We start from the raw sequence: 27,495 nt of genomic DNA, 5'->3' as shown, positions 1-27,495 counted from the left end.
AAAGGATTGGAAATATTCTTAGGAAAACTTTTCTATGAATCTCACACTTTGTGCCCTTACTGTACATTGTTCTCATCATCTGGAAACCATTAAACGCAATATTTCCTCTTATCAGCCCCAATTTTGCCTTTGGTCACCGTTCAATACCCTGCCTCTATCAGATCTATTCATCGCGCCAGAAGAGGGCGTTATTGCTTACTTTGAGAAACGCTGAGCTAAAATAAAAGTCAATGTGTTAGAAATATTCAAGTTGTGACCTTCAATAAAAAATATATAAAATGTCAACATTTTATATATATTCCGTCGAATTTTTATATATAGAATTTGTCTGCCATCGCCCCTCTATATTTCCTTAACGCCCCCAATTCTCTTTGAGCCTTCTACTGCCCCCCTGAAAGCCTCCAGCAACCACAAGGGGGCGTTATCACCCACTTTGAGAAACGCTGCTTTAAACAATCGCTGCAAACGAAGCAAAACTACAAAAAGCATTCGCATTAAACAATCGCACGAGTCAACAATAGATTCTCAACAACGAGAAAATTGTATTGTTGCATAGTGACTCGATTTAATGTTAAACATTTGCATTTTGCGGAGAATCTTGTCTGTCTTTCTAAAGAGAGTGAATTTGAGAGGATTATTGCACGAGTTTGTCTCACGGGGCGGACAGTTAAGAGAAATCAAATCTGACCGTGAAATTTTAATTTTGTAAATAAAAAGTTCAGTTTTTTCTATAGGGAAAAATTCGCTGAAATTTGCATATAATGGAGTTTGGAGCCGTCACGTCATACAGCAATGACGTCATGTTTCGTATCACGTAATTCATCTCTTTAATACGATCCGATTTTCGTAATAAACCAATCATGGGATAAGGCATTGAATGGAAAAAGTTTATTTGAAATTTAATATCTATTAAAAGTTACTTGTCGTGTGCACTTTTATAAAACTCTTCGCCCGTGGATACTAAGAGGTCATGTTTTATCGTTGTTGTTTGTTAAATTATGGCAACGCAACATTTGGGCGATCTGCCTAGGGAAATGCCTTCCGGGAGTTCTTTTAAGGGTAACTGGTTTCTATTTATGCGTTACAGACGTGGAGAAAACCCGGAAAACTTCTGTCCAGGCGCAAATCCACGACCGAACTCCCAGTATTCGGCGAACGGAACCGCTTGGCCACTTGTGGGCCGGGCATGTTTTAGTAAGCCCATTATGGATTCGGGCAGGACCACAATGGGGCGGAAGAATGGTGAAGCAGTGGCGTGCCGTCATTGGAAGCGGTGGATGCGCCGCTTCCCTTGTATTTTCTAAAAAATTAATACATATTAATTTTAATTATATGAAAATAATCGCACAATATTTTATTATAACCGCATTATGCATCTTACTAAAAATTTCTATACTACACGTGAAAAAAAGATAAGATCGCTATTGTATATTCGAATATTAATGGCGGAGTGGAAGAGCTGTATCGTCAGCATCCAAAAAGCTAGATTCGCGTCGCGCTTTACGGAGCACCAACCTCATTCGGTTTAGCCGGTGGAAGCCTAAAACCTCGGGTGGATGCTACACGTAAAGTGCATCCAATTCTATCCAGGACCGATTCTGGGCTGTTAGCCGCCTGCCCGCCCTCGCCCGATTACGTGAATCACGAGTAGATTTATAACTTAAAATAAAATGTACCACCCGTTTAAATTTGGGAAACATAGCTTTCGATCGGTACCGCAGCAGCACCGAGTCAAATCATTATTTGTGAGACGAAGTAATAAAAGAAAAGTTCACGGTCAAACGAGGAGACCGAGATGTTATCATCGCCTGCGCCAAACAAAAACTCTTGAAGCTGTCGTAAAGTATTGTGTCCGTCAGGGATCGAACCTCAGACCTTCCGCGTGTAAAGCGGACGTGATAACCGCTACACTACAGACACTTGCCACAGAACAACGGAACGGCATTTCTTCTTCTACAACTGATTCTGGGTCGTATTGATTTTACGCGTTAGGATCTACCGATGTTATCGGATATCCTCAGCCGAGGGAAACGTCGAAAGAATGTCATAAACATTCAAAAAAATGGAGACAGCAAGAAAGGTGTTCGCCACCGTCGCACGCCAGAAAACGAATGCGAGTCGTTTTTCTGTGAAAACGGCGAAGCAGTTTGATGATTAAAAAACACGTAACCAAAGGATAAGATGAGCAAATGAGTATGCGAGTTAAATTTGCGAGGAATCTCTATTGCCGAAGAAATGCATTGGATGTGTGGACAGGTTGTTACGAGATTAACGAGTTTCCGTCCGTCGTGATAGAAATGAGGATTTTGTAAGAAAAGCGCCGGATTAACTACTGGACTGAAAGTTAGCACAAAGATTTAAGCGGACTTAGAAAAGTTCCGTAGTGTAGGTCGTCGTGTGTTTGTGGTGTAGTGGTTATCACGCCCGCTTTACACGCGGGAGGTCCCAGGTTCGTATCCTGGCAAGTATAGTTTAGATTTTCTCTCGTTTTATTTAATCGATATGCGCCTCCCCATTTAGGGTACGACTATGCGATATATTTTAAAATATGAAAAATTTAAATCAATTGTTTGCTTTGATTAATTGCTAATTAAATTTAAAGGGAGTGTAATTGTATTTGTTTATTGAGTGCATTGATGTATACTAAATAACTAGTAATTTATGTATAATATTAAAAAGTATATTTCATTATAATAAATGCTTGAATTAAAATTTTAATTGTTTTTTGAAGAAAGTCAGTTTTGTAGATTTATATTCCTTAAATTATGCCAAAATTTATATTAGTAATTTTATGCACATTCCTAAATTAACTAGTGTTTGAAATCTATTACGAAACGCGTTTCTATTGAATCAACTTATGTGAGGAGCCGGAGGAAGGAAATTTCCGAACGGAATAAACTATTATATGAGGATTTCCGGAGAATGCAGATCGGAATTTCCGAAGCTTCTCTCACGAAGGTCTATAACTTTCAGAGCATACATCGACAAAGGACGAAGATGGAATGCGCCCAAACAGCTCTTTAAATAGCACTTCAAACAGACATTTTCAAGTAGTATAACATACATTGGACTAAACCTCGTGACGCATCTACAGAACAATAAAATCACATAACGAGTTTAAGGGAAAAGGTATAAAGTGATATTAAAGTCTCAACAATCTAATTCAAGAACAGAGTTGACGGCAATATTGTAATTCAGTAACAGACAACAAAGCAATAAACCGAAGCCACTAGAAGAAACTTAATTGTTTCGACAGAAAAAAATGTTGAAAAAGTAACTAATAAAATAAAAATAATGAAAGTTACTAAGTTTTACTAGTAAATGTGCAACAGTTGCTAAAAAAAATAGTATAAATAGAAATAGTATGACGGCACGCCACAGGTGAGAAATATTTTATATAAGATTATTACATACAGTATAACTTTACACAGTATATTTGACAATAAAATTATAATTTAGAACATAAAAAAATTTAACTTTGCATATTCTTTGCAGAAAATTAAATGGACATCAAATAGGTCTTTTTGCAATATATCTTAATACATAAATATAACAAGTAACATAAAAAAAAAAAAAGAAGATTACGGCGTGCGTCGATCAAACAAAAAGATCGAAGCTGTGCTTGTCAGGATTCGAACCTGGGACCTTCCGCGTATAAAGCGGATGGGATCACCACAACACCAGAAACACTTTATTTATTTATTTATTTATTATTTTTTTATTTTTATTTATTATTTTTTAATATAAAATATATCTGTATTTACAGTAAAGTATCATATACAGTGTTTCAATCGATATCAACAAGCTTGATGTATAATTCGTCAGGTACAGTACGTAGATATCAACAAGCTTGTTGTACAATTCGTCAGGTTTTGATGACAATATTTCTTCATCAGATAAGTGTTCTTTTAATACTTTGTAGCACCGTATTACTTCCTGTAGGATTGCTGGCGGCTTCGACCGGTCTGTAATTTTCGCTGACGACACTACTATGTTAGGGATGTTGCTCTGTGGATTGGCTTTTGCTAAACATGCCCATGCAGGATGACTGTGGATATTTTTTATTATGTTTATACGGTATACAAATGCTTTTAAAGATATATCCTTAAGTCCAATCCCTCTGTTCTCAACACTGTTGTATAGCGTGTTTCTTCTTATTGGTTCATATTTTGATGACCTAATATATGTTGCTGTTATTCTGTTACCTCGTTGAGTGACTTTTTTTGGGAGTGGTTGCGTATAGAGCAAATACCACATTGGGCTTAGCAGCATGAGATTCGCAATTTTTGCTTTACCCAGTATTGATAGGTTTTGGTTGCTCCACTTGTAGGATGCTTTTCGAACTTTTTCGATTTTCGTGTCCCACTGATATTTTATGTTTTTTCCAACTTGTACTCCGAGGATTTTGAGGTTTTCTTTAGCCCAACTGAAATTTCCATAATTACTGTGGAGGTTATTCCAAGCACCAATCCAAAGTCCCTTAGATTTATTTTGGTTAATCTTTGTACCGGATGCCTCCGAAAATTCTTGGAGGATTTCGGTGATATGATCAATACTTTCGAGGGTGGAAAGAATCAGTGTGATATCATCGGCATATGATAGATATCTAATTTCAAATTGCCGTGTGGTTGGTAGCCTGTGCCCCCTCAAAACTTGATGCGTGTCAATAAAACGGAGGAGCGGCTCGATGCTAATAGCAAATAGAAGCATTTAAAGGGGAAAGCCCTGCCTCACAGAGCATTTCAGACTGCAGGCTTTCTTAACGTACAACACAACAAACACACGACCGTCTCGACCACCGTACTTACATAATAGCGCTTAAATATTTAAGTCGCACTTGCGCAAACTTCAAATCCAATACTTATTACACCGTCACTGGACACAAGATCAGCAATAGAATATCAGTGTCCAATGACGGTGTATTAGGTCTAAAAATAAAGAGGCCAACATAGTGTTCACAAATATATACTAAGTCAAGTCCAGTAGTTAATCCGGCGCTTTTCTTAAAAAAAATCCATACAAGTAACTTTTAATAGATATTAAATTTCAAATAAACTTTTTCCATTCAATGCCTTATCCCGTGATTGGTTTATTACGAAAATCGGATCGTATTAGAGATAAATTACGTGATACGAAACATAACGTCATTGCTGTATGACGTGACGGCTCCAAACTAAATTATATGCAAATTTCAGCGAATTTTTCCCTATAGAAAAACAGAACTTTTTATTTACATAATTAAAATTTCATGGTCAGATTTGATTTCTTTTAACTGTCCGCCCCGTGAGACAAACTCGTGCAATGATCCTCTCAAAATCACTCTCTTTAGAAAGACAGACACGGAAATGACGAGATTCTCCGCAAAATGCAAATTTTTAACATTAACTCGAGTCACTATGCAACAATAAAATTTTCTCGTTGTTGAGAATCTATTGTTGACTCGTGCGATTGTTTAATGCGAGTGCTTTTTCTAGTTTTGCTTCGTTTGCAGCGGTTGTTTAAAGTAATGTAAGTTTACACTATGATCTTTGTAGATTTAAATACTCTTTAACTTTGATCAGCAAAATATCACAGTTGGCGGCGATGGGTTTCAATAAGAATTGATCGGTTTCCTTCGGAGAAATCGCATCTTTCCATTGTTAAAGCAAAATAAAAATTAATAAGTAGCCTACTTTAAAATCTGTTATNTTGTTTAAAGTAATGTAAGTTTACACTATGATCTTTGTAGATTTAAATACTCTTTATCTTTGGTCAGCAAAATATCACAGTTGGCGGCGATGGGTTTCGATAAGAATTGAACGGTTTCCTTCTGAGGAAACGCATCTTTCCATTGTTAAAGCAAAATAAAAATTTATAAATAGCCTACTTTAAAATCTGTTATTTCCCGCTATAGTTTATAAATTACATACTTATATACTGTATATTAATATCCCATATGAAATTCGTCTGAATTAAAATAATTCGAGTTCATTCCTCTATTTTCGCAGTTGTTTTGTGTTACGGCAGTCAACAGAATAGTACAATTTTTATAAACTAATTCCTCTATCGAACATTAAAAATCGTCGAAAAGATTAAAATTATTATATATAATAATATTCTTTTTTAACAGGAATTAATCATTTTTGCATTAGAAATTTACAATTCAGATTAGAATAGGAATATTTCTCAATTAATCCTCTCATTTTCCTTTGCAGAATGGAGAATTTCAGAGAGTTGAAGAAGTTGCGCATCTCGGACAATGCAGAGTCCGAGGATGACGCCTGGTCTTGGCCAGGTGTCATAAGGGTGCTTCCGAAGGATGCGGAGGAGAAGTGTCATACACCGGACGTCAAACGGGTGGTGGTCGTAACTCCGGACGACACCGCCTCGTCTCTCGTCCAATATCTAGAGGGGCGATATCCGGAGGTTCCGGAATGGACGGTGGAGACATCGTCGGGTGAGACCGGAGTGGAGAGAAAGGAGTCCGAAGAGTCCGTCGAGCGTAAAAGGCCTTGGTGGAAAAGGTTGTTTTGCTGCTGGAAGACATAAACCTCTTCTCTGGCCAGGCCTTCTTGCGCAGATTTCGACTTTCCACCGAATGTAACATCGCCACTCGGAAGTGACCTTTCACCCGAATGTGACACTCACCAGGAATTGACCTTTCACCCGAATACGACACTCACCAGGAATTGACCTTTCACCCGGCTACGACTTAATCGACTGGACTTGACTTTCCATCCCAATTTACGGACGGATACTTCGACACCATTCGAGATTCGGTTAAAGAGCATATAGAACAACGACAGTGACATCAAGCAGTGTTCTCGTGTTTAATTAAAGGCTATAACTGGCCAAAACGACTTATATTCTACAGACATTTACACTGTATTTCATCGGGTGTTCTACTGCTAAAAACTTTCACCGCGAAATAACGAATATTCACCACTAAAAGGCATACCAGACGAATTTAAATAAACCCAAAAATACACGTACTCGGTTTGTGTACTCCACAATCATAATTACTTCAACAATTAAATTTGTACATAAATTTTCATGTTTAATAAAACTAATTAAATTTTATATTAAATGTTTACAGATTCGATATTTATTAAAGTTGCGCATTTTTTGATGAATTTATAGTTAAAATTTGAAAAACACTGTGACATTAGTTGCAATTTAAAAGTTTGTGTGTGGAGCAATCTACATGAAACATTATTAAAAATAATTTATATTTCATTAATTATTACAGAAAGATATAAACTGCCTAATTATCAGGTAGACTTTTCAAAATAGCAGACTTTTTAAAATACATTGGTAAATAAAACATTAAAGACAACCAAAACATAAATGTAAACAATTAACTTTATTGAAATAATTGTATATATGGTGTTCGTATGCTTTAAAGGCTAAAGTAATAGGGTTATAGCATAAGGAAAGAAGTGTTGAAAATTATTCTTCCAAAACATAGAAAACTAGATAATTGAAGTTGAGAAAACTTCAAAGGCAACTGAAAAAATAGATGTAAAATCATGCTGATATTCCAACCTTTTTGGTAAATAATGTCACGCAGGTTACGTTCCTTATCTAATTTGCATAACCTTATCAATAACTTTTTAGTACAGTACTTCATTTTATCCAGTGAAAATAATTTCTTCTTCGACCTGATGAGCGATAGTTAAAAACGTGACTCGAAAGCACGGTTGCATAATGCGGTGCCGAATTTCGAACAAGCAAAGCGACGAAAATTTGAAGCGGTGCTTGCCAGGTTTCGAACCTGAGACCTTCCGCGTGTGAAGCGGATGTGATAACCTCTACACCACAAGCACTCGACAGCTCCGACCACAGAACTTTTCTAAGTCCGCTTAAATATTTAAGTGGCATTTGTGCTAATTTCAAGTCCAGTAGTTAATCCGGCACTTTTCTTACAAAATCTTCGTTCTTCTCACGATGGAAACTCGTTAACAACCAGTCCACACGTCCGATGCATTTGTTTTCTCTTCGGCAATGGCGATTCCTCATCTTATCCTTCGATTACGTGTTTTTCAATTATCGAACTGTGTCGTCGTTTTTACAAATAAACAACTGGCATGCGTTTTCTGGCGTGCGAGAGTGGCGAACACCTTTTTTGCTCTGTCCGCCTTCTTCAATGTTTACGACATTTTTCGACATTTCCCTCGGCTGAGGATATCCGATAACGTCGGTAGATCCGAACGCGTAAAATCAATACGACCCAGAATCAGTTGTAGAAGAAGAAATGCCGATCGCTGTTCTATGGTATATGTCTGTGGTGTCCGCTTTACACGCGGAAGGTCTCAGATTCGATCCCTGACAGACACAATATTTTACGACAGCTTCAGAAGTTTTTGTTCGACGGAGGCGATGATAGCAGTTCTGTCTTCGCGTTTGACCATGAACTTTTCCTTTATTGTTTCGTTTCACAGGTAATGACTGAGTCGATGCGGTACCGAACGAAAGCGATGTTTCCCAAATTTAAACGGGTAGTACATTTTGACCAAACAACTCATCTTTACACGTCTGGAAGACGTAACTGTCAAATCCCAGTCGCACTGCACACGAACGCACAAGTACGTCGTCTCCACCCTGAAATGTGCAAACTTTCACGCAGCCAGAACAACTAGAACTTTCATAACAATTTCTGTGAGGTGTGTTTGATCGATTTATTTGATAACATTGAGATGTTTCGGTAAAACGCTGTTCATCATTTCGATAAACGCAAACTGTCACACGTGACACGCGACGTTTTTGTTAGAAATTCTATCATATTTTCATGCTAGAATGAATTTTGCAGCATGCTCCTCTCTACATGCTGAAAATTCATTTTTATGTCGTGTTTTAGAAATTCTCGAATTGCTGGCGTACGAGTTAGTAACACAAGAAAAAAACAGATTGATAAAATCGATCGGTGAATTTCTTACGTTCCACCAAAATCCTAACAAGGGTTTCTCATTTCTCGGCCTTTTGCTTGTCGCGGGATTTCGGTATAAAAGTGAACTGTTTCCCGGGATTCCGGGAAATCCCGGGATAGAATTAATTATTTATACGGTATATAAAATATCTTGAAATCAAATGATATAATTATTTTTCATTTTTAAAGTAACTTAATACGTTTTGCAACCTCCAAAATCAGATTAATAATGCTGTGTAAGACATATATTAAAAATTATTTTTGAATTACGTAGAAATTTTCACAAATAGATAAAAATTATTAAAAGTTTTCTGGAAACTGCATACAACAACAAGAAGAAAGTGCTTTAAATTGAGTTGAAAATTGAAAAAAAAAAAATGAACTTTGATCAAAATTCTGACTTAAAAGGTCATTTTTGTTTTTAAATAATACATAATACAAAGTATTATTGTAAACTTTTATAATAAGGTTTTAAAAAGCAAAGATGGTCAACACTCCGATTATTGAATCTGATTCTTATTTTAGTAATGAAAAGTCCTGCTTCCGAGAATGCCCTTTCCGATTCAATTGATGTGAGTGGAATTGTATTTAATTAATGTATTTAAGAGAAAACAGACGTTATGTGTAAAAACACATAGCATTACCTGTAACCTGGAAGTTTTCGAGTTCGATTTCGAGATTGTAATACTTCTTTTGCTCTCTAGTATTCTTGATTTGTCTACCTCGGCTGCTTTAATAGCGGCATCGAGCTTATAGCCCGATAATTCGGCAATTTGTTTGGCAAAAAAATTTCAACATGGAATAGGTTAATATATTTTTTTCGTACATAATCGGTTATTCGAAAAACAAATTATCCGAACAACCGCAGTCCCCAATTGATTTGGATAAACGACGCTCTACTGTACTTCGATGTAAACGAACGAGTTAACATACTTTAATAACGGTTGAAAACAATTTTCAGTTCGAATTTCGAAAATGTTGTATTTCGGACTCTCCGAATTCGAATTCGAAGAGAAAAAGCAAAATAAGATAACTTTCGAATGAGAAAAATGAACACGTTGAAAAACGACGAAGAGAGGGGGGAATCTAAGAAGGTGTGGCTTAAGGAGCACAAAGAAAAAACGAGCGTGAGTCTGCCAGGAATCGAACCCGAGACCTTCCGCGTGTAAAGCGGACGTGATAACCGCTACACTACAGACACCTGCCGAAAAAGGCGGAAACCCATTTCTTCTTCTTGAACCGATCCTGGTTTGTATACAAAACTCTGATTTTCCACCTTCAGACTTCTGACGTTATCGAACAGTTTTAGTGGAGATTTTCGTAAATATTCAAGCAAGCGGAAAGAGCGGAAAGCTGTCTGTAACCGTCGAACGCCAGAAAACGAATGAGAGATGTTTTTCTGTGAAAACGGCGACTCAATTTCGCCGTAGAAAATCACGTTACCAGAGGATAAGATGAGCAAACGATAATGAGAATTAACCCTTAACTGGTATCGTAAATTTTTCAAACGTAACTGGTNATTGTAAACTTTTATAATAAGGTTTTAAAAAGCAAAGATGGTCAACACTCCGATTATTGAATCTGATTCTTATTTTAGTAATGAAAAGTCCTGCTTCCGAGAATGCCCTTTCCGATTCAATTGATGTGAGTGGAATTGTATTTAATTAATGTATTTAAGAGAAAACAGACGTTATGTGTAAAAACACATAGCATTACCTGTAACCTGGAAGTTTTCGAGTTCGATTTCGAGATTGTAATACTTCTTTTGCTCTCTAGTATTCTTGATTTGTCTACCTCGGCTGCTTTAATAGCGGCATCGAGCTTATAGCCCGATAATTCGGCAATTTGTTTGGCAAAAAAATTTCAACATGGAATAGGTTAATATATTTTTTTCGTACATAATCGGTTATTCGAAAAACAAATTATCCGAACAACCGCAGTCCCCAATTGATTTGGATAAACGACGCTCTACTGTACTTCGATGTAAACGAACGAGTTAACATACTTTAATAACGGTTGAAAACAATTTTCAGTTCGAATTTCGAAAATGTTGTATTTCGGACTCTCCGAATTCGAATTCGAAGAGAAAAAGCAAAATAAGATAACTTTCGAATGAGAAAAATGAACACGTTGAAAAACGACGAAGAGAGGGGGGAATCTAAGAAGGTGTGGCTTAAGGAGCACAAAGAAAAAACGAGCGTGAGTCTGCCAGGAATCGAACCCGAGACCTTCCGCGTGTAAAGCGGACGTGATAACCGCTACACTACAGACACCTGCCGAAAAAGGCGGAAACCCATTTCTTCTTCTTGAACCGATCCTTGTTTGTATACAAAACTCTGATTTTCCACCTTCAGACTTCTGACGTTATCGAACAGTTTTAGTGGAGATTTTCGTAAATATTCAAGCAGGCAGAAAGAGCGGAAAGCTGTCTGTAACTGTCGAACGCCAGAAAACGAATGTGAGATGTTTTTCTGTGAAAACGGCGACTCAATTTCGCCGTAGAAAATCACGTTACCAGAGGATAAGATGAGCAAACGATAATGAGAATTAAATTTGCGTGAAATCGCCATTGCCGAAGAGAAAACAAATGCATCAAACGCTTAACGAGTTTCCATTGTGAGAACAATGAGGATCTTCTAAGAAAATTGCTGCAATTGAAGTTAGCACAACGATTTAAGAGCTCTTAGAAAAAGTTCCGTGCTCGAAATGAACGAGTGCTTGTGGTGTAGAGGTTATCACGTCCGTTTCACACGCGGAAGGTCCCAGGTTCGAAACCTGGCAAGCACAGTTTTTATTTTGTCGCTTTGCTTGATCGACATGCGGCACTTCACTATGCAACTGTGATTTCGAGTCACGTTTCTATCTATCGCAGATCACGTGTTTCGATTATGTGAAGTCCCGGAAATTGTCCATAATTGAGAAAGAAATGTATATTTATTAAATTAAACCATCGAGAAAACAAGCAATATAAGTGTCGAGACGGCGACATAATCGTGCTTCCCCACACACACAGAAACGTCCGTACATACAGAAATTATCTCCGAATGTTTTTGCATTTCTCGACGTTTCAAGGTGTCCTAAGTCCAAAAATGTAAAAATTTCGGGGTGGATTTTTTTTCCGGATCGCCATATAATCTGTATAATAGCCGTGAAAGTTAAAGTACAGGCTGAACGGCTTTAGAATTGTTAAAACCCTGATCTATAAAATACGAGGCCTTTCTAATGGACAAATTTAAAGGCACTTAATGCCTTAAGCTATACGAGGCCCTAGGTTATAGATTAATCAGTTTATACTACGTATAAATCTATACTATAGGCCTTATCAGTAGATAAATTCTATCACTGTATATATTTATAGGTCAAAGCCTATATAAAACATTACAAACTTACGAATAATTTATAGCTTTTTTTAAATAAATAAAAACATATTTTTACCTATTTTAACTTGTTTTTCCTTGTTTAAACATGATTTAACAATTGTTACTTAATTGCTGACTTTTGACCTTTTAGTATAATTCTGATTTCGGTTTCGTTATTAAAAATGAAAAAATGCAGGGAAATAAAGTGCTTATAAATTGTTACAATGACTTATACTTTAAATACAGTTATACAAAACATAAAAACAGAACAAAAATTCAAACTACTGAGCAACTCGCTCAGGAAAATTAATTACAATTTAATCCGAGCTACTTTGCTCTGTATGATCTTCCTAAAAAAAGGTAACAAGCTGCATGTACCACAGGGCCAGCATAACCCTTCTTCCAATACAACCATTTCGAGATAATGTCTTTCAGATGTTCATTCCAAGCAATCAGAAATAAGATGGTCCAAAGCAATCAGAAATAAGATGGTCCATCTCCTCTCCACATACACATTCATTTTGTTCATCCAAATGAAACCTGCTCCTATATTCTCCGAGGCCATCATGTCCCGAAAGATAAATCATAAGTTCACGCTCTCTCCCAAACCACTTAAGATGGGAGTCTTTCATCAATATTTGGGAGTAAGTCGAAGGTTTTCCTCCCTTCCCATTTATACTTTCACTGGTGGTAGGTCTGTCCCTTCCTCCCAAGGCAAACCTAACCGTAAAATCTTGATTAAACTGCTCTAGCTCTTTATATAGGTCTGATATACCCTCATTCTGTTCATATATATATTATATACTGTACTTCAAAAGTTCCATTTTGTCTATTTCCTTGGGCACTGCGTGGGAGCCAAATAAAAGATCACCTTCGGTAATCTTTTCTTTGGCTCCCTTGCTATCATGCCAGGGATCATCTCTACTGCCTTCTGTAATGTTTTTTTGTCTTCTTTCATATCGAGTTCAATTGCCACTGCGCCATTCCTTAATTTTTTTTAAACCTTTAACCCCAATCTTCAAAAGATGGGGGTCAATCTTCAAAAGATGTTATCCTTTATTATCTTCTTAGTCTGTTCTGCATCTTCGGCAGACTCAATAGGTTGCACAATAACAACTTCTCTTGGTTCAACCATCTTCTTATTAACCAATGGAACACTTACCTGAGCAAAAGATCTTCCATCTCTTCTTACTTCTTTACTGTTAATTTCATCCAGTTTATTCTTTATACTAAATACCATCTTGTAGATATCATCTCTTCCAGACAATAAATCTATTATCCTCGAAACCTTTCCCATAATCTGCGAGATGTGCTTTCAAATATTGTAACAGTTTCAGTTTGTAGCTTTCAAATATTGTAACAGCTTCAAACTGCTTAGAAGTGATGACTGTTGCATCCTGCCCCTCCTCCTGCTGACTTGCAAGGCAAGGGAATAATCCCTCTTGCTCGGACTCGAGCCCATCTACCTCATCTTCTTCGGAAACACAGGTTACCACCGCCCGTGCTCCTACTGATAATGGGTTAAAATCCATACCACCAAATAGCGGGCCACACCACAAGAAGGTAGTCAGTCACTTTCCCAGAACAAGCGAGTAAAAAATCACACTGTTCCTTTTTTCAGAGAGGCCTTGAGATTCCCGTCCGCGGCAAATGTTGAATATTGTCGCTATGGGAACCCGGCCGTAGCTATGACAACGACCGCCAAAAGTTGAAAATTTTTCCAGTGAGGCAAAACTTCAAAAACTAAAATCGTTCTATAATAATAACTAATGGAGAGAAGTATACCAAATTTTTATATTTCTATGCTGAAAACATCCTTTTTCAGATGGTACTTTCAAATTTCAAAAATCATTAAAATTGTGTCCGATTCAGCCCTCCAAAACCCGCCCACACTGGGCATAAAAAGTCACTAAATCTCACTTAATTCGGGTCCTACGACCGCAAAAATTTCAGACAGTACTCACCGCAGGGTGTACAATAAACGTCCACTTTCAGTTCCTGATGACCGGTCTCCAAACTTCCACTAATTCGAACCTTCGCAGCTGCAGAAATTTCAACCCCACACTCAAACTGATGACATCATCACATTGTACACATCAATACGAATCTAAAGATACCACACACTTTTACACGTAAGTATATAGTCGAACCTCCGAACATCACCACAAACGTACTGTACTGTACAGTACTGTACATCTCACTTCAAAATATCTATTAAATTTCTATAAATCAATAAATTTCTATGTACTGTATAAAAAAGGCAGATAAGTAAATGTATAGTATCAATTTCTCTACTTTTCGTTATATTCATTTAATCGATTTGCCAAATTTTATGTATATTTGTTAATTTTTGGAGGGTGGATATCAACTAGGCAGGGTACTTTTCCCTTTATTTTTATAAACAAATAAATAAATGAGCTGCTAAAATACAAGTGTTGCATGGAATTGAAAATTGACAGATCTGAACACATTTTAATAACCTGTGGCATCTCACGGCTCCTGAAATTCATGACACTGGCAAGGACTGTTTGTGGACATTCTTACAGTGTAAGGGCTGTTTCACACTATGACCGACTGGACCGACTCCAAGTCGTGTTGCCAAGGCAACAGCAGTCTGTCGACCGACTAATAGTTCCAGTGGGACAGATTTGAAAAGTTAAATAGTTGTAGTCGGGTCGGAGTAGTCGGTGAGCTACAGCCAATGAGAGTTTCGAAGCTATAACCAACCACAGTTTAGATTTATCCAATCTACGTCATTAAAAATACAATTCACTGTATTTTTTTATTTGCCAGAAAAAATTAACATAACAAAAATTTACAGAGTTTGTTTATTAGATAGCTTTACTTACTTGTTAGTATGACTTCCATAAGCAGTTAAAATATAAATTGATATATTTTAACTATTTGCATAGTACTGTACATGTTCACAGCATTTATCTTATAAATTTTAAATGTATATTTTACTTTGAATTTTATAAAAGACTCAAATAAAGAATTTGAAAATGTAGAGTCTAACACATTTGAAATGTCCTGCTTAGATACCATTTTAACCATAGAAAACAATGACATAGATGACTGCTTAAAGACTTGCACTTCAAGTTCAAGTAAATATAATGTAAATACAGTAGAGCGTCGTTTATCCGAAACGCCGGTTATCCGAAGGAATTCCAGTCGACAAATTTAAATTTTCGCCAGTGCTGTAACGCTGTAATCTTTGGCTATGTCTTCGGCTACTCAAATATTTTACGTTTTTGATACTAAATTAACTTCTGAAGTATAATTTTTTATTGTTTTTATATTTTTCAATATATTTATTTTGTTTGTACAAAATAAAAAAATAATTTTTAACGATACAATAGTCTTCGTTAGGCTTAACATCGACGAAAATTCAACGCGAAGCGACACGCAACGGAGAAAAATTTCAACACGGGATAAATTAATATATATTTTCGTACATAATTGGTTATCCGAAAAATAAGGTATTCGAACAACCCGTCCCCAATTGATTCGGATAAACGACGCTCTACTGTAATGATAAAATTAAATTATAAGTTTTCTTTTTCTATAAATGATAATATATAATTTCAGACGGATGTAACAAAAAAAAAAAAAAAAAATGATTGGGAGAAGGAAACTTAAAACTAGTTATAAGAATGGTGTTAAGAATAAAGAGCATCTACGCATCCGAGAAAGGGTTCGAATTCCTTTATTATGTAGGCTTCTATAAAGATTTTTGTTAGCTGAACTCCTCGTAGATTTCTTGGCGAGTTTGAACGAATTAAGTATTGATAGATAAAAATGGGTCTTCATATGTGCAATAAACCTTTTGTTTTAGGATCTTATTATCCGTTCCGGAGATATTCCAAAATTTCCTAATCATTTTGTATGGAGGCGATAAAAGTTTTTTATTGACTCCATACAATTCAGTATCGAGTTTGCCGACGAGCCATCTCTGTATGCAGTCTACGAAAAAAACAGTGGTCCTGATCATTCCAAATTTGTATGTCATTATTCCTTTCTTAATCAGAAGGGCTTGGGTTTTATTGAATTTATCCTGCTGCTCTGAGGAACTGGGATCTGGACGGGTGGAAAAAGCCTTAGGAATTTTTCAGGTGGTGGTCAATCCGGATAAGTCAGGCCCCGTGCTACACCATTCTTCCGCCCCATTGTGGTCCTGCCCGAATCCATAAAGGGCTTACTAAAACATGCCCGGCCCACAAGTGGCCAAGCGGTTCCGTTCGCCGAATACTGGGAGTTCGGTTGTGGATTTGCGCATGGACAGAAATTTTCCGGGTTTTCTCCACGTCTGTAACGTGATAACCTTTCCACACGTCCGATGCATTTCTTCGGCAATAGAGATTCCTCGCAAATTTAACTCGCATACTCATTTGCTCATCTTATCCTTTGGTTATGTGTTTTTTAATCATCAAACTGCTTCGCCGTTTTCTCAGAAAAACGACTCGCATTCGTTTTCTGGCGTGCGACGGTGGCGAACACCTTTCTTGCTGTCTCCATTTTTTTGAATGTTTATGACATTCTTTCGACGTTTCCCTCGGCTGAGGATATCCGATAACATCGGTAGATCCTAACGCGTAAAATCAATACGACCCAGAATCAGTTGTAGAAGAAGAAATGCCGTTCCGTTGTTCTGTGGCAAGTGTCTGTAGTGTAGCGGTTATCACGTCCGCTTTACACGCGGAAGGTCTTCACACAAGAGAAAATGGGTTAGGGGGCGTTGGGTATAACTTTATGGAACAAAGGGGGCGGTGGATCGAAAAAGTTTGAGAATCACTGGTTTAAAGTAATGTAAGTTTGCACTATGATCTTTGTAGATTTAAATACTCTTTAACTTTGATCAGCAAAATATCACAGTTGGCGGCGACGGGTTTCGATAAGAATTGATCGGTTTCCTTCGGAGGAATCGCATCTTTCCATTGTTAAAGCAAAATAAAAATTAATAAATAGTCTACTTTAAAATCTGTTATTCCCCGCTATAGTTTATAAATTACATACGTATATACTGTATATTAATATCCCATATGAAATTCGTCTGAATTAAAATAATTTGAGTTCATTCCTCTATTTTAGCAGTTGTTTTTTGTTACGGCAGTCAACAGAATAGTACAATTTTTATAAACTAATTCCTCTATCGAACATTAAAAATCGTCGAAAAGATNCTCCGTAAAGCGCGACGCGAATCTGGCTTTTTGGATGCTGACGATACAGCTCTTCCACTCCGCCATTAATATTCGAATATACAATAGCGATCTTATCTTTTTTTTTCACGTGTAGTATAGAAATTTGTAGTAAGATACATAGTGCGGTTATAATAAAATATTGTGCGATTATTTTCATATAATTAAAATTAATATGTATTAATTTTTTTTAAAAATACAAGGGAAGCGGCGCATCCACCGCTTCCAATGACGGCACGCCACTACTTCACCATTCTTCCGCCCCATTGTGGTCCTGCCCGAATCCATAATGGGCTTACTAAAACATGCCCGGCCCACCAGTGGCCAAGCGGTTCCGTTCGCCGAATACTGGGAGTTCGGTCGTGGATTTGCGCCTGGACAAAAGTTTTCCGGGTTTTCTTCAAGTCTGTAACGCATAAATAGAAACCAGTTACCCTTAAAAGAACTCCCGGAAGGCATTTCCCCTAGGCAGATCGCCCAAATGTTGCGTTGCCGTAATTTAACAAACAACAACGATAAAACATGACCTCTTAGTATCCACGGGCAAAGTTTTATAAAACTGCACACGACAAGTAACTTTTAATAGATATTAAATTTCAAATAAACTTTTTCCATTCAATGCCTTATCCCGTGATTGGTTTATTACGAAAATCGGATCGTATTAAAGAGATGAATTACGTGATACGAAACATGACGTCATTGCTGTATGACGTGACAGCTCCAAACTCCATTATATGCAAATTTCAGCGAATTTTTCCCTATAGAAAAAACTGAACTTTTTATTTACAAAATTAAAATTTCATGGTCAGATTTGATTTCTTTTAACTGTCCGCCCCGTGAGACAAACTCATGCAATGATCCTCTCAAAATCACTCTCTTTAGAAAGACAGACACGGAAATGACGAGATTCGCCGCAAAATGCAAATGTTTAACATTAACTCGAGTCACTATGCAACAATAAAATTTTCTCGTTGTTGAGAATCTATTGTTGACTCGTGCGATTGTTTAATGCGAGTGCTTTTTCTAGTTTTGCTTCGTTTGCAGCGATTGTTTAAAGTAATGTAAGTTTACACTATGATCTTTGTAGATTTAAATACTCTTTATCTTTGGTCAGCAAAATATCACAGTTGGCGGCGATGGGTTTCGATAAGAATTGAACGGTTTCCTTCTGAGGAAACGCATCTTTCCATTGTTAAAGCAAAATAAAAATTTATAAATAGCCTACTTTAAAATCTGTTATTTCCCGCTATAGTTTATAAATTACATACTTATATACTGTATATTAATATCCCATATGAAATTCGTCTGAATTAAAATAATTCGAGTTCATTCCTCTATTTTAGCAGTTGTTTTGTGTTACGGCAGTCAACAGAATAGTACAATTTTTATAAACTAATTCCTCAATCGAACATTAAAAATCGTCGAAAAGATTAAAATTATTTTATTATAATATTCTTTTCTAACAGGAATTAATCATTTTTGCATTAGAATAGGAATATTCATCAATTAATTCTCTCATTTTCCTTTGCAGAATGGAGAATTTCAGAGAATTGAAGAAGTTGCACATCTCGGACAATGCAGAGTCCGAGGATGACGCCTGGTCTTGGCCAGGTGTCATAAGGGTGCTTCCGAAAGATGCGGAGGAGAAGTGTCATACACCGGACGTCAAACGGGTGGTGGTCGTAACTCCGGACGACACCGCCTCGTCTCTCGTCCAATATCTGGAGGGGCGATATCCGGAGGTTCCGGAATGGACGGTGGAGACCGCACTGGATAGAAAGGAGTCCGAAGAAATGGTGGTAGAGTCCGCCGAGCGTAAAAGGCCTTGGTGGAAAAGGTTGTTTTGCTGCTGGAAGACATAAACCTCTTCTCTGGCCAGGCCTTCTTGCGCAGATTTCGACTTTTCACCGAATGTAACATCGCCATTCGGAAGTGACCTTTCACCCGAATATGACATTTACCAGGAATTGATCTTCCACCCGGCTACGACTTAATCGACTGGACTTGACTTTTTATCCCAATTTACGGACGGATACTTCGACACCATTCGAGATTCTGTTAAAGAGCATATAGAACAACGACAGTGACATCAAACAGTGTTCTCGTGTTTAATTAAAGACTGTTTAAACGGCTATAACTGGCCAAAACAACTTATATTCTACAGACATTTACACTGTATTTCATCCGGTGTTCTACTGCTAAAAACTTTCACCGCGAAATAACGAATATTCGCCACTAAAAGGCATACCGAACGAATTTAAATAAACCAATAAATACACGTACTTCGGTTTGTGTACTCCACAATCATAATTACTTCAACGATTAAATGTGTACATAAATTTTTATATTTAATAAAACTAATTAAATTTTATATTAAATGTTTACGGATTCTATATTTATTAAAGTTGCGCATTTTTTGATGAATTTATAATTAATAATAATGTTTATAACAGTTATGTCGGATGACGAAAACAGAAAAAATGTACCCGATTCATAACGAAAGAAAAATATTTAAATTTAATGAGCCAAATATAATTTTAAACAGTTGCAAGTTTGTAGCAAAACAATAGCATGAAAAATGAAATTTCATAAAAATAAAAGACAAGTTTAACGAAATATTCAGTCCCAACGACCCTTATATATTTTAATACCTTTCCAAGTGGGGCTATAGCGCATTAAATCCGAATCTGAAGGAGAAGCTGCGCTTGGAACTTCCGCCGGGGGTGGCGGAACAACCGACGTCACTAACCGATCGTAAAGATCGGGTTTGATCAAGCAATATAGAACCAATCCTACAAATACCATTACGGAACCTACAGTAAGGAAGACGATGGATACAACCATGTGCACTTCTAATGCCATGTTGATCTTTTTGGAAATAAATAAATAAATAACCTAAATATACTACATTTAAAAGAGAAAAATTAAAATGTTTTTCTACAGTAGCTGCCTACGAGTGGCTAATGGATGGAATTAGAGACGGTCCTGGTAAGTGCATGCACGCGGGCTGCCAAATCCCCAGGGTGCCGATACCGGTCAATGTCAAATGTAGCAAAGTTCTGACCCAATTAGCATTATTGTTTCGAAACATGTTGAATTCCGTTTTGAAAGCATCGGAAAAGTAGAGTAAACATATCGAAACGTTACAAAGCGTCAAAACTCTGCTTCACACACGTGTGGCGAAATTCTGCTTCGCCGCACGTGTGTGAAGCAGAGTTTCTGTTCTAAATTCAAAGCAAAAGAAGTTTCTGAATAATACTGTCGCTGTCGTTTTCAATTGCATAAAAGATGACAGGGGAGAAGAAACAAATACCCCACCGAGATTTGAACTCGGAGTGCTAACCATTACACCATGGGACCTCATACAGATTCGCGTGTCGGATATCACCTTAATGCATTGCAGATTGCCTTATCGACTATAGCGAAAAGATATCGCCGATAATTGAAATCTGTCCGTCTATAGTTTATCGTTAAAAAGCGTAGCTGTTGCCACAAATCTGTCGGGAAGAGAATGATGGTTGCGGTCGGTGGACGTGGTAAAAAAGAGTTTAAGAAACGTGTTTCGTTTCGTCGTGCGGAAAGCAAACGAATCGTAAATTGTCGATGGTTGTCCGTGATCGGTGTGTAAATAATGGAATCATTAACTATCCTGTCCCTAGTATGAAAGATATGAGAGAGATTTTACAAAGATAATATATTACCTCATTCATAATGTGATTGATAACAATTCTGCACTTTGGGCGGATTTTTCGACCCGTTCGGATTCGAACCCGGGTCCTTCAGAGTGGTAGGCTGCCACCTTGACCACTCCGGCCTCAACCTAGCAATACTGTAATTCACTGGACCCCACAACTTGCAGTTTAGATTTGAGAGCTGTACAAAGAAAACAAGATAATAATGAAGTCAGAAATTACCAAATACCACTACACACGCCAGGGGCGGATCATCACTTAGACAAACGTCTAGGGCCCGGTTAAACCGTTTAGTTTGAAAGATATTGATAAAATTGATAAATGTTTCTAGAATATTTTATCTCAAAATATTCAGAATCTCACAATTACATATTAATTCCATGCTTCTTTGCTGAAATGAGTGAAAAGTTCTCTTATTAACTCCAATAAAATGAACTAGATTTTTACACGTTACTTTTAGAACGCGTAGTACGGGTAACCCCCGTATAACACGGCACTTCTATAGCACGGATTCGCTCTAACACGGTTCGAGAATTGGTACCATCCCCCGTATAACACGGTACTTTTATAGCACGGATTCACTCTGACACGGTTCGAGAATTGGGTAAAACCCTCGTACAACAGGAAATGTAATAAATTTTTACATACTTAAGTAATAATAGTTCACGAAAATTATTATTTTCGTGAAGTATTAGTACTTCAGTATGTAAATTTTTTTTCTCACCTCCATATACATGTTCCTTCGCGAAAATTGTTTCAATTTTGCCAGATCTCGACGCTTCTGCTTCTGGTGTTGCCAGATGTTTCTCCCTTATTTCATAAGTGCTTAGCACCATATAAGGAAATTTATAAAGACCTTTTAACTAGAAGCGAGCAATCTAAAATTACATACATTTTGCAAAAGGTAAAGCATGGATCTGAAGATAAGCAGAAAAATGCTCATAGGATAAGGATAACTTGCCAAAAAAAAAACGCTCTCGGTTAATTAATAGTGTTTTTAGTGATGACGAAGAAAACATTGTTTAATTTATATTAATATGTATCACTTAAAAAAATTTGAATGAAGATATTTATCTTAATTATGAAAATATACTAGCATTATTTTTAATTTTTGGAACCTAACCTTCCTTTTCGTATTAGTTCTTTGTTTCGTATAACACGGATTCGCATAACACGGCAATTTTTTGGAACGTAACTACCGTGTTATACGGGGGTTACCTGTATTACCATTACCTATTAACCATGGCATCCAAGAAGAATCTGGAAGCAAAGACGTTTAACAGAAGAGTTATAGAATCGAGTATTGAGGAAATACCGTGTTTCCCCGAAAATAAGACATCCTCAGAAAATAAGACAGCACAGGTTTTGCTGAATTGCGAAATATAAGACCTCCCCCTGAAAGTAAGACCTAGCAAAATTTTTTTAGTCGTAACGGTCATCGACAGATGGTTAAAAGTGGCCGTTGCCTTTTTGAAAGTACAGCCACTGATTGGCCAGCAGACAATCATGCCACACGACATGATTTGCATAAGACTATGGCTTGGGAATCACAGATTTGCATAACGTTACGGCTGGTGATCGCTAATTGATCGGCCGGGAATCACACCCATCACATTTGCATAGTGCTACGGTTCAGTAAGCACTAATTGGTCATCGAGCCTGATGTCGACGCTATGAAAAGGTTAAGTTGAAGCGAGAGTGGGAAGTCCACTCCAGCATATCGAAATCTTGCAGCGTTTTGTTCACCGTACCAACCGTTTTACCTAATTTCAAGGCGGAGTGATTCGGAGAAAAGCCAGTAGGCTAGAGTCTCCATATTAATAGGAAAGAAAGAAAGAAAGTCCACTCCAGCACGAGAACTTCGTAAGTTGAGTTCGACACGACCGGATATACGTCACTCTAGTTTAAGTTAGACTTGGAAATTTTTTTGTTCAACAATAAATGTGAATTCTTCTTCATGGAAAAATAAGACATCCCCTGAAAATAAGACCTAGCGCATCTTTGAGAGCAAAAATTAATATAAGACACTGTCTTATTTTCGGGGAAACACGGTAAAAACTTATCGTGAAGCAGGAATGCGGTACACAATGTGGCAGATGTTTTTAATAACAACGAAGCAATAACACAGCTAATGTGTCTAAAGGTGCAACAAAATTATCCTCAGACAGAATGCATGCTATTAAGCAATGGAAAAACTTCGTGTGTGTATAAGACAAATGCAAATAGGATGATTTATATATCATCGGATGATGTATGTCTGAATGGATCATTTGTGAGAAAACTAATCAAGCTACATAAAAACGAGACATTTTTATTTTAAATAAGTTAGGTATTTCATTTCATGTTTTCGGTTTTAAATTTATTATTTAGAACATTTCATTGTGTTATTTTAATTTCTGATTTTGGGGTGAATTAAAGTAAAACTCGAAACTTCCTTTCATACAACTGATACAAAACATTTTCATCTTCTTATACAATAGGAGATATCGAAATTACAACAACGAGAACATATATCATAAAAACTCTTTCTCACAATTCCAGAAATTCTTTATTTCCGTAACATTACTAACAAAATAACTATTAATTTCAAATGAAAAACAAACCATTTTAATAAAATCTCAAAACAAATTTCAAAGAAATATATATTAATGAAATTGGGAATTATCTTATTCCTTCCAAGTGCGAAACTTTTAAATTTATATTAATTAAGATTCTGTCTGCTATGTCTTCTGATGTGAGCATTCAAATTGTATTTGCGAGATAACTTTCGTAAACAATAATTGCACTTAAATGGCTTTTCTCCGGTGTGAATGAGAAGATGTCTTTTTAGATCTTGTCTCTGTACGAAGTTTCGCTTGCAGTGGTGGCAGGTAAAAGGTTTCTGTCCGATATGAAACCTCAGATGCGTTCGTAAATGGGAAGCTTGAGTGAATTTTTTATCACATAACTGGCAACAGAATGGCTTTTCTCCCGTGTGAATTCTTCTATGAGTTTCAAACTTTGACTTCCTGCAAAACTCTTTCCCACAATTTTCACAGACAAACTTCTTTTTCCTCTTCTTTAAACTTTGGCTGGCGAAACCTACGAGACACCAAATATTAAACTTCAATGTTAACGTTTAAAAGTAATCGATTATTATTAAGTACTGCAAAGAAACGCAGAAACAATTACTTCTGCGTTTCTTGGCAGCAATTGCTTTACAATATCTTAAAAAATAAATCTAAGTTTAATCAATATGAATAAGATTTGACAGAAACAACTCCGTGTTTGCTTTCGAAAAAAGTTCAAAACAATTGTTTATAACAATATTTTCGTTTTCCGTTGTCAAAACTGTTCAAAAAGTTTATTAATCAACACAATCTTCACAGTATATTTGGTAAAAGGTAAACATTTTTCATTTCAAATCCATTTCTTCACAAGTAAATATTCATTCCTTTCTTCTAAACTTGTCCGAAACTTTTCAAGAGAAATGTTGGGTGCCTCCAAGATATATCTTAAAGACAAATGTACAAATTAAATAGTAAGAGATAATGTTTAATTTTCCTGTCAATTAAAAAATATTTGAAATCCTTAACACGAATCAATTTTAAATATACAAACGATCTTTCGCAATACTTAAACGAGTGTTTGAAATCTGAAAAAACAAATGAGGTCCAGTTGTTGATTTTTATTAATAAGCCAAAATAAAATGATGTCGCCATCTGAGATTTTCGGTAAGTTAACACCAAGTGGCTACTTCTCTGGTTCAAAAAGAACGATTGATCCTACGATACCGCCAAAATGTAAATCACCACCTTTCAGTCACGTCCTGAGGTACAGAAAAAAACGGAAATTTTGGATTATTTCCTACTTTAAATTCAGTAAATTTATGAAATTCATTTATATATTCACTAGATTATCGAATAAAATAGTACGTAATTCGAATGACAAACGAATATTTACTTGGAAGCATCCCATTTCTTGTATTGAAGTTTGTTATCAGCACTTTCTTTCAATTAAAAATAAAAAGAAAAACAACGTCCATTCGGCTTAATTAATAGTTTCTAAACTTTTTTTTTTAATTTTGCTGATAAATAGTGTTTTAAACGTAATGAAAATAAAAAGAAATTACATTATTAATTTGTTTACGAGACATTTGATTTAAAAAGAACCTACCTTTCCTCCATTTTAAACCTTCGCCTTTGGAAAATTCGTTGGATTCAAACGGTCGTCCATCCGCGATAATCTCGAAGACTTCAAGAATATTTTTTCAATTTTAAATTATAAATTCGAGTAAATATAAATTTTAAAATTTATTTCAGAAATAAATAATAAATAATTTTAAACTGTTATCATTAATATAATATTTTCAAATTATAAATAACGCGTCGAACTGAAGTGACGTCGAAAAAGATTTATAAAACAATAAAGCAAAATCATTTATAGTAAGTGTTAATGATTACGTTTATTTTACATTAATGCGAGAATCTGGAGTTGGGAGATTACGTTATTGACAAATTTATTTTAAATAATTGTTAAAACTTTAATAGAAATTTTATCTGTCACGAGATTTAGAAAAGCTGGAAAAGAAACTTATTATAAGATTTTTTTATGTAAACAAATCGTATGAAGTCTTTNGGGAAGGTAGTCTTTAACTATTAAAATAAAATACTCGCAAATATTTTTATAAATTTATTTTGTATAATTTTACAATTTCTACGAAAACGGGACAAATTAATAATTAATCCGAACCATGAATTTAAAAACCGGTATGGTGGCAACACTAGTCGCTAATCTCCCATGATGCAGCATTTTTACGCGAGCAAAGGTTGTGTAGTTTGCGGCTGCTTCGTGCTCGCGTAGCTTACCTAGCAAAAATGGCTCATAGCATCATGGGAAATAAGGCGGGGCTTAGGAGCGCGAGCGAGCGTACGCTTTCTCTCGCATCCTGTAGTTTGCGGCGGCTCTAAGGATTCGTCTCGCTTAACAATTGGATTTAGCAAATTTAAGTCAAAAAATAACTTTAAAAAAGCGAGTGGATCGATGATATTGATAGTGAATCGACAACTCAGATTGACTCTCAAAGAAACTCGGAGGAGGCAGAGAAGGATTGTTTTTTATTAATTATTCTAACATCGAACGAACTTACTTGTAACTACTAAGGCGTAGAATAAGCTAAAATTTATAACTACTGTATCCAATTTTACATTATCAAGGAATTTGAATTAAGTTTAGTGTAAATAGATTAGAATTTAACAAATTAGTTATCATTATATTAATTAGAAAATTCTCCGGCTGTAACAATTTTACTTTATAAATATTTTTACTTTAATATTGCGCATCAGATGTAATGACTAACATACAAAACCGTGTAAGATTTAAAACTGTGCTTTATTAATCATTATTAACACCAATAATATTGAGTAAATACATGAATTTTGACATACATAGTGAATCCGAATAAAGCGTAATCAAAAATGATCGTGATAACAATAAGATAATAACAGTTATAATCCTGACAAAAAGAAAAAAAATATTACAGTCTTTAATAAATGTTTACATTTTATCAATTTATTGTAACTGTTTTCGTGTACAATAGATAGTGCTACTATTTGTTCGCAATGTTACGAAGTTGCACTGGATCGAGAGACAAGTAAGCATAATTCACAATCCAGCTTGACAGCAATAACTTCCAAAATGAATGTATCTGTCTAAAACCAAAATTCTACTGATGACAAGAAATATGCTTACTTTAAGTTTTCTGTTACAAGATATTTCAAGCGTTCAGATTTCTTATGTTTTTTAGCAGTGCTGATTTCCTTTTTAGGCGACATTGGCAAAGACTTATGAGTAAACCAGAAACAAGCTCAGTTACCAATTGCATAGAATATTTTAAACTTTTATTTGCTCCCCGTATTATGAACACTGTATTACTATTCCTCAATTGAATACTACGTGCAAACTGACAACGTCTAATTATTAAATCTCCAAGGCTATGTATCATACATATCGCTGACAGAAGCATTAATGTGTGGGTGTACAGTACATACAGGTAAAAAATACTTAGAATCGGCTCTGTGTTGCAGTAAATCGATTCTCATTAACCAGGGAGGTTCAGCAAATTTTCCACCTCAGATAGACTCGATTGTGTTTTATTTAATGCCATTTATTTTAAAAAATTACAAGAAACGGTTNATAAAACAATAAAGCAAAATCATTTATAGTAAGTGTTAATGATTACGTTTATTTTACATTAATGCGAGAATCTGGAGTTGGGAGATTACGTTATTGACAAATTTATTTTAAATAATTGTTAAAACTTTGATAGAAATTTTATCTGTCACGAGATTTAGAAAAGCTGGAAA

The 27,495-nt window shown here is 36.0% G+C and overlaps 3 protein-coding genes, 1 long non-coding RNA gene and 6 other non-coding genes across 13 annotated transcripts; 4 read left to right on the top strand and 6 right to left on the bottom strand.

Moving 5' to 3' along the window:
* Nucleotides 1-1,847: 1,847 nt before the first annotated feature.
* Nucleotides 1,848-1,920, bottom strand: Trnav-uac. Its single transcript has one exon. It is a non-coding gene; the product is annotated as a tRNA-Val (tRNA).
* Nucleotides 1,921-2,397: 477 nt separating this feature from the next.
* On the top strand, nt 2,398-2,470 carry Trnav-uac. The gene has a single exon. It is a non-coding gene; the product is annotated as a tRNA-Val (tRNA).
* Nucleotides 2,471-3,738: 1,268 nt separating this feature from the next.
* On the bottom strand, nt 3,739-4,880 carry LOC111627551. Its single transcript, XM_023371150.1, has one exon. It carries the CDS (start codon nt 4,708-4,710, stop codon nt 3,739-3,741), a length of 972 nt encoding a protein of 323 aa, XP_023226918.1. The 5' UTR covers nt 4,711-4,880.
* Nucleotides 4,881-5,389: 509 nt separating this feature from the next.
* Nucleotides 5,390-7,016, top strand: LOC111627536. Its single transcript, XM_023371134.1, has 2 exons — nt 5,390-5,508; nt 6,195-7,016. The coding sequence occupies exons 1-2, from the start codon at nt 5,456-5,458 to the stop codon at nt 6,526-6,528; spliced, it is 387 nt and encodes a 128-aa protein (XP_023226902.1). The 5' UTR covers nt 5,390-5,455; the 3' UTR covers nt 6,529-7,016.
* A 716-nt stretch (nt 7,017-7,732) lies between these two features.
* Nucleotides 7,733-7,805, bottom strand: Trnav-cac. Its single transcript has one exon. It is a non-coding gene; the product is annotated as a tRNA-Val (tRNA).
* Nucleotides 7,806-10,033: 2,228 nt separating this feature from the next.
* Trnav-uac lies at nt 10,034-10,106 on the bottom strand. Its single transcript has one exon. It is a non-coding gene; the product is annotated as a tRNA-Val (tRNA).
* A 999-nt stretch (nt 10,107-11,105) lies between these two features.
* Trnav-uac lies at nt 11,106-11,178 on the bottom strand. The gene has a single exon. It is a non-coding gene; the product is annotated as a tRNA-Val (tRNA).
* A 441-nt stretch (nt 11,179-11,619) lies between these two features.
* On the top strand, nt 11,620-11,692 carry Trnav-cac. The gene has a single exon. It is a non-coding gene; the product is annotated as a tRNA-Val (tRNA).
* A 6,787-nt stretch (nt 11,693-18,479) lies between these two features.
* Nucleotides 18,480-19,811, top strand: LOC111627535. Its single transcript, XM_023371133.1, has 2 exons — nt 18,480-18,520; nt 18,991-19,811. Exon 2 carries the CDS (start codon nt 18,992-18,994, stop codon nt 19,319-19,321), a length of 330 nt encoding a protein of 109 aa, XP_023226901.1. The 5' UTR covers nt 18,480-18,520; nt 18,991; the 3' UTR covers nt 19,322-19,811.
* A 3,522-nt stretch (nt 19,812-23,333) lies between these two features.
* On the bottom strand, nt 23,334-25,398 carry LOC111627537. 4 transcript variants are annotated; one of them, XR_002757025.1, is made up of 4 exons: nt 25,307-25,338; nt 25,094-25,139; nt 24,773-24,959; nt 23,334-24,644 (listed from the first exon to the last, which is right to left on the bottom strand). It is a non-coding gene; the product is annotated as an uncharacterized LOC111627537 (long non-coding RNA). The 4 variants fall into 4 exon arrangements; XR_002757024.1 differs by having other exon boundaries at nt 23,335-24,644; nt 24,767-24,959; XR_002757027.1 differs by lacking the exon at nt 25,307-25,338 and having other exon boundaries at nt 24,767-24,959; nt 25,043-25,140.
* Nucleotides 25,399-27,495: the final 2,097 nt, after the last annotated feature.

The sequence above is a fragment of the Centruroides sculpturatus genome, unplaced genomic scaffold, assembly GCF_000671375.1.
Source record: "Centruroides sculpturatus isolate CEXI.00-Female unplaced genomic scaffold, Cexi_2.0 scaffold363, whole genome shotgun sequence".
Classification (NCBI taxonomy): Eukaryota; Metazoa; Arthropoda; class Arachnida; order Scorpiones; family Buthidae; genus Centruroides; species Centruroides sculpturatus.
The sequence above is the reverse complement of the archived record's forward strand: the minus strand, read 5'-3'. Positions and strand labels throughout refer to the sequence as shown.

Coding starts and splice junctions, on each gene's coding strand:
- LOC111627535 (XM_023371133.1), top strand. CDS start 18,992: ATGGAGAATTTCAGAGAATTGAAGAAGTTGCACATCTCGGACAATGCA.
- LOC111627536 (XM_023371134.1), top strand. CDS start 5,456: ATGCGAGTGCTTTTTCTAGTTTTGCTTCGTTTGCAGCGGTTGTTTAAA. Junction 5,509..6,194: donor CAGCGGTTGTTTAAAGTAAT/GTAAGTTTACAC, acceptor TTTCCTTTGCAG/AATGGAGAATTTCAGAGAGT.
- LOC111627551 (XM_023371150.1), bottom strand. CDS start 4,710: ATGCTTCTATTTGCTATTAGCATCGAGCCGCTCCTCCGTTTTATTGAC.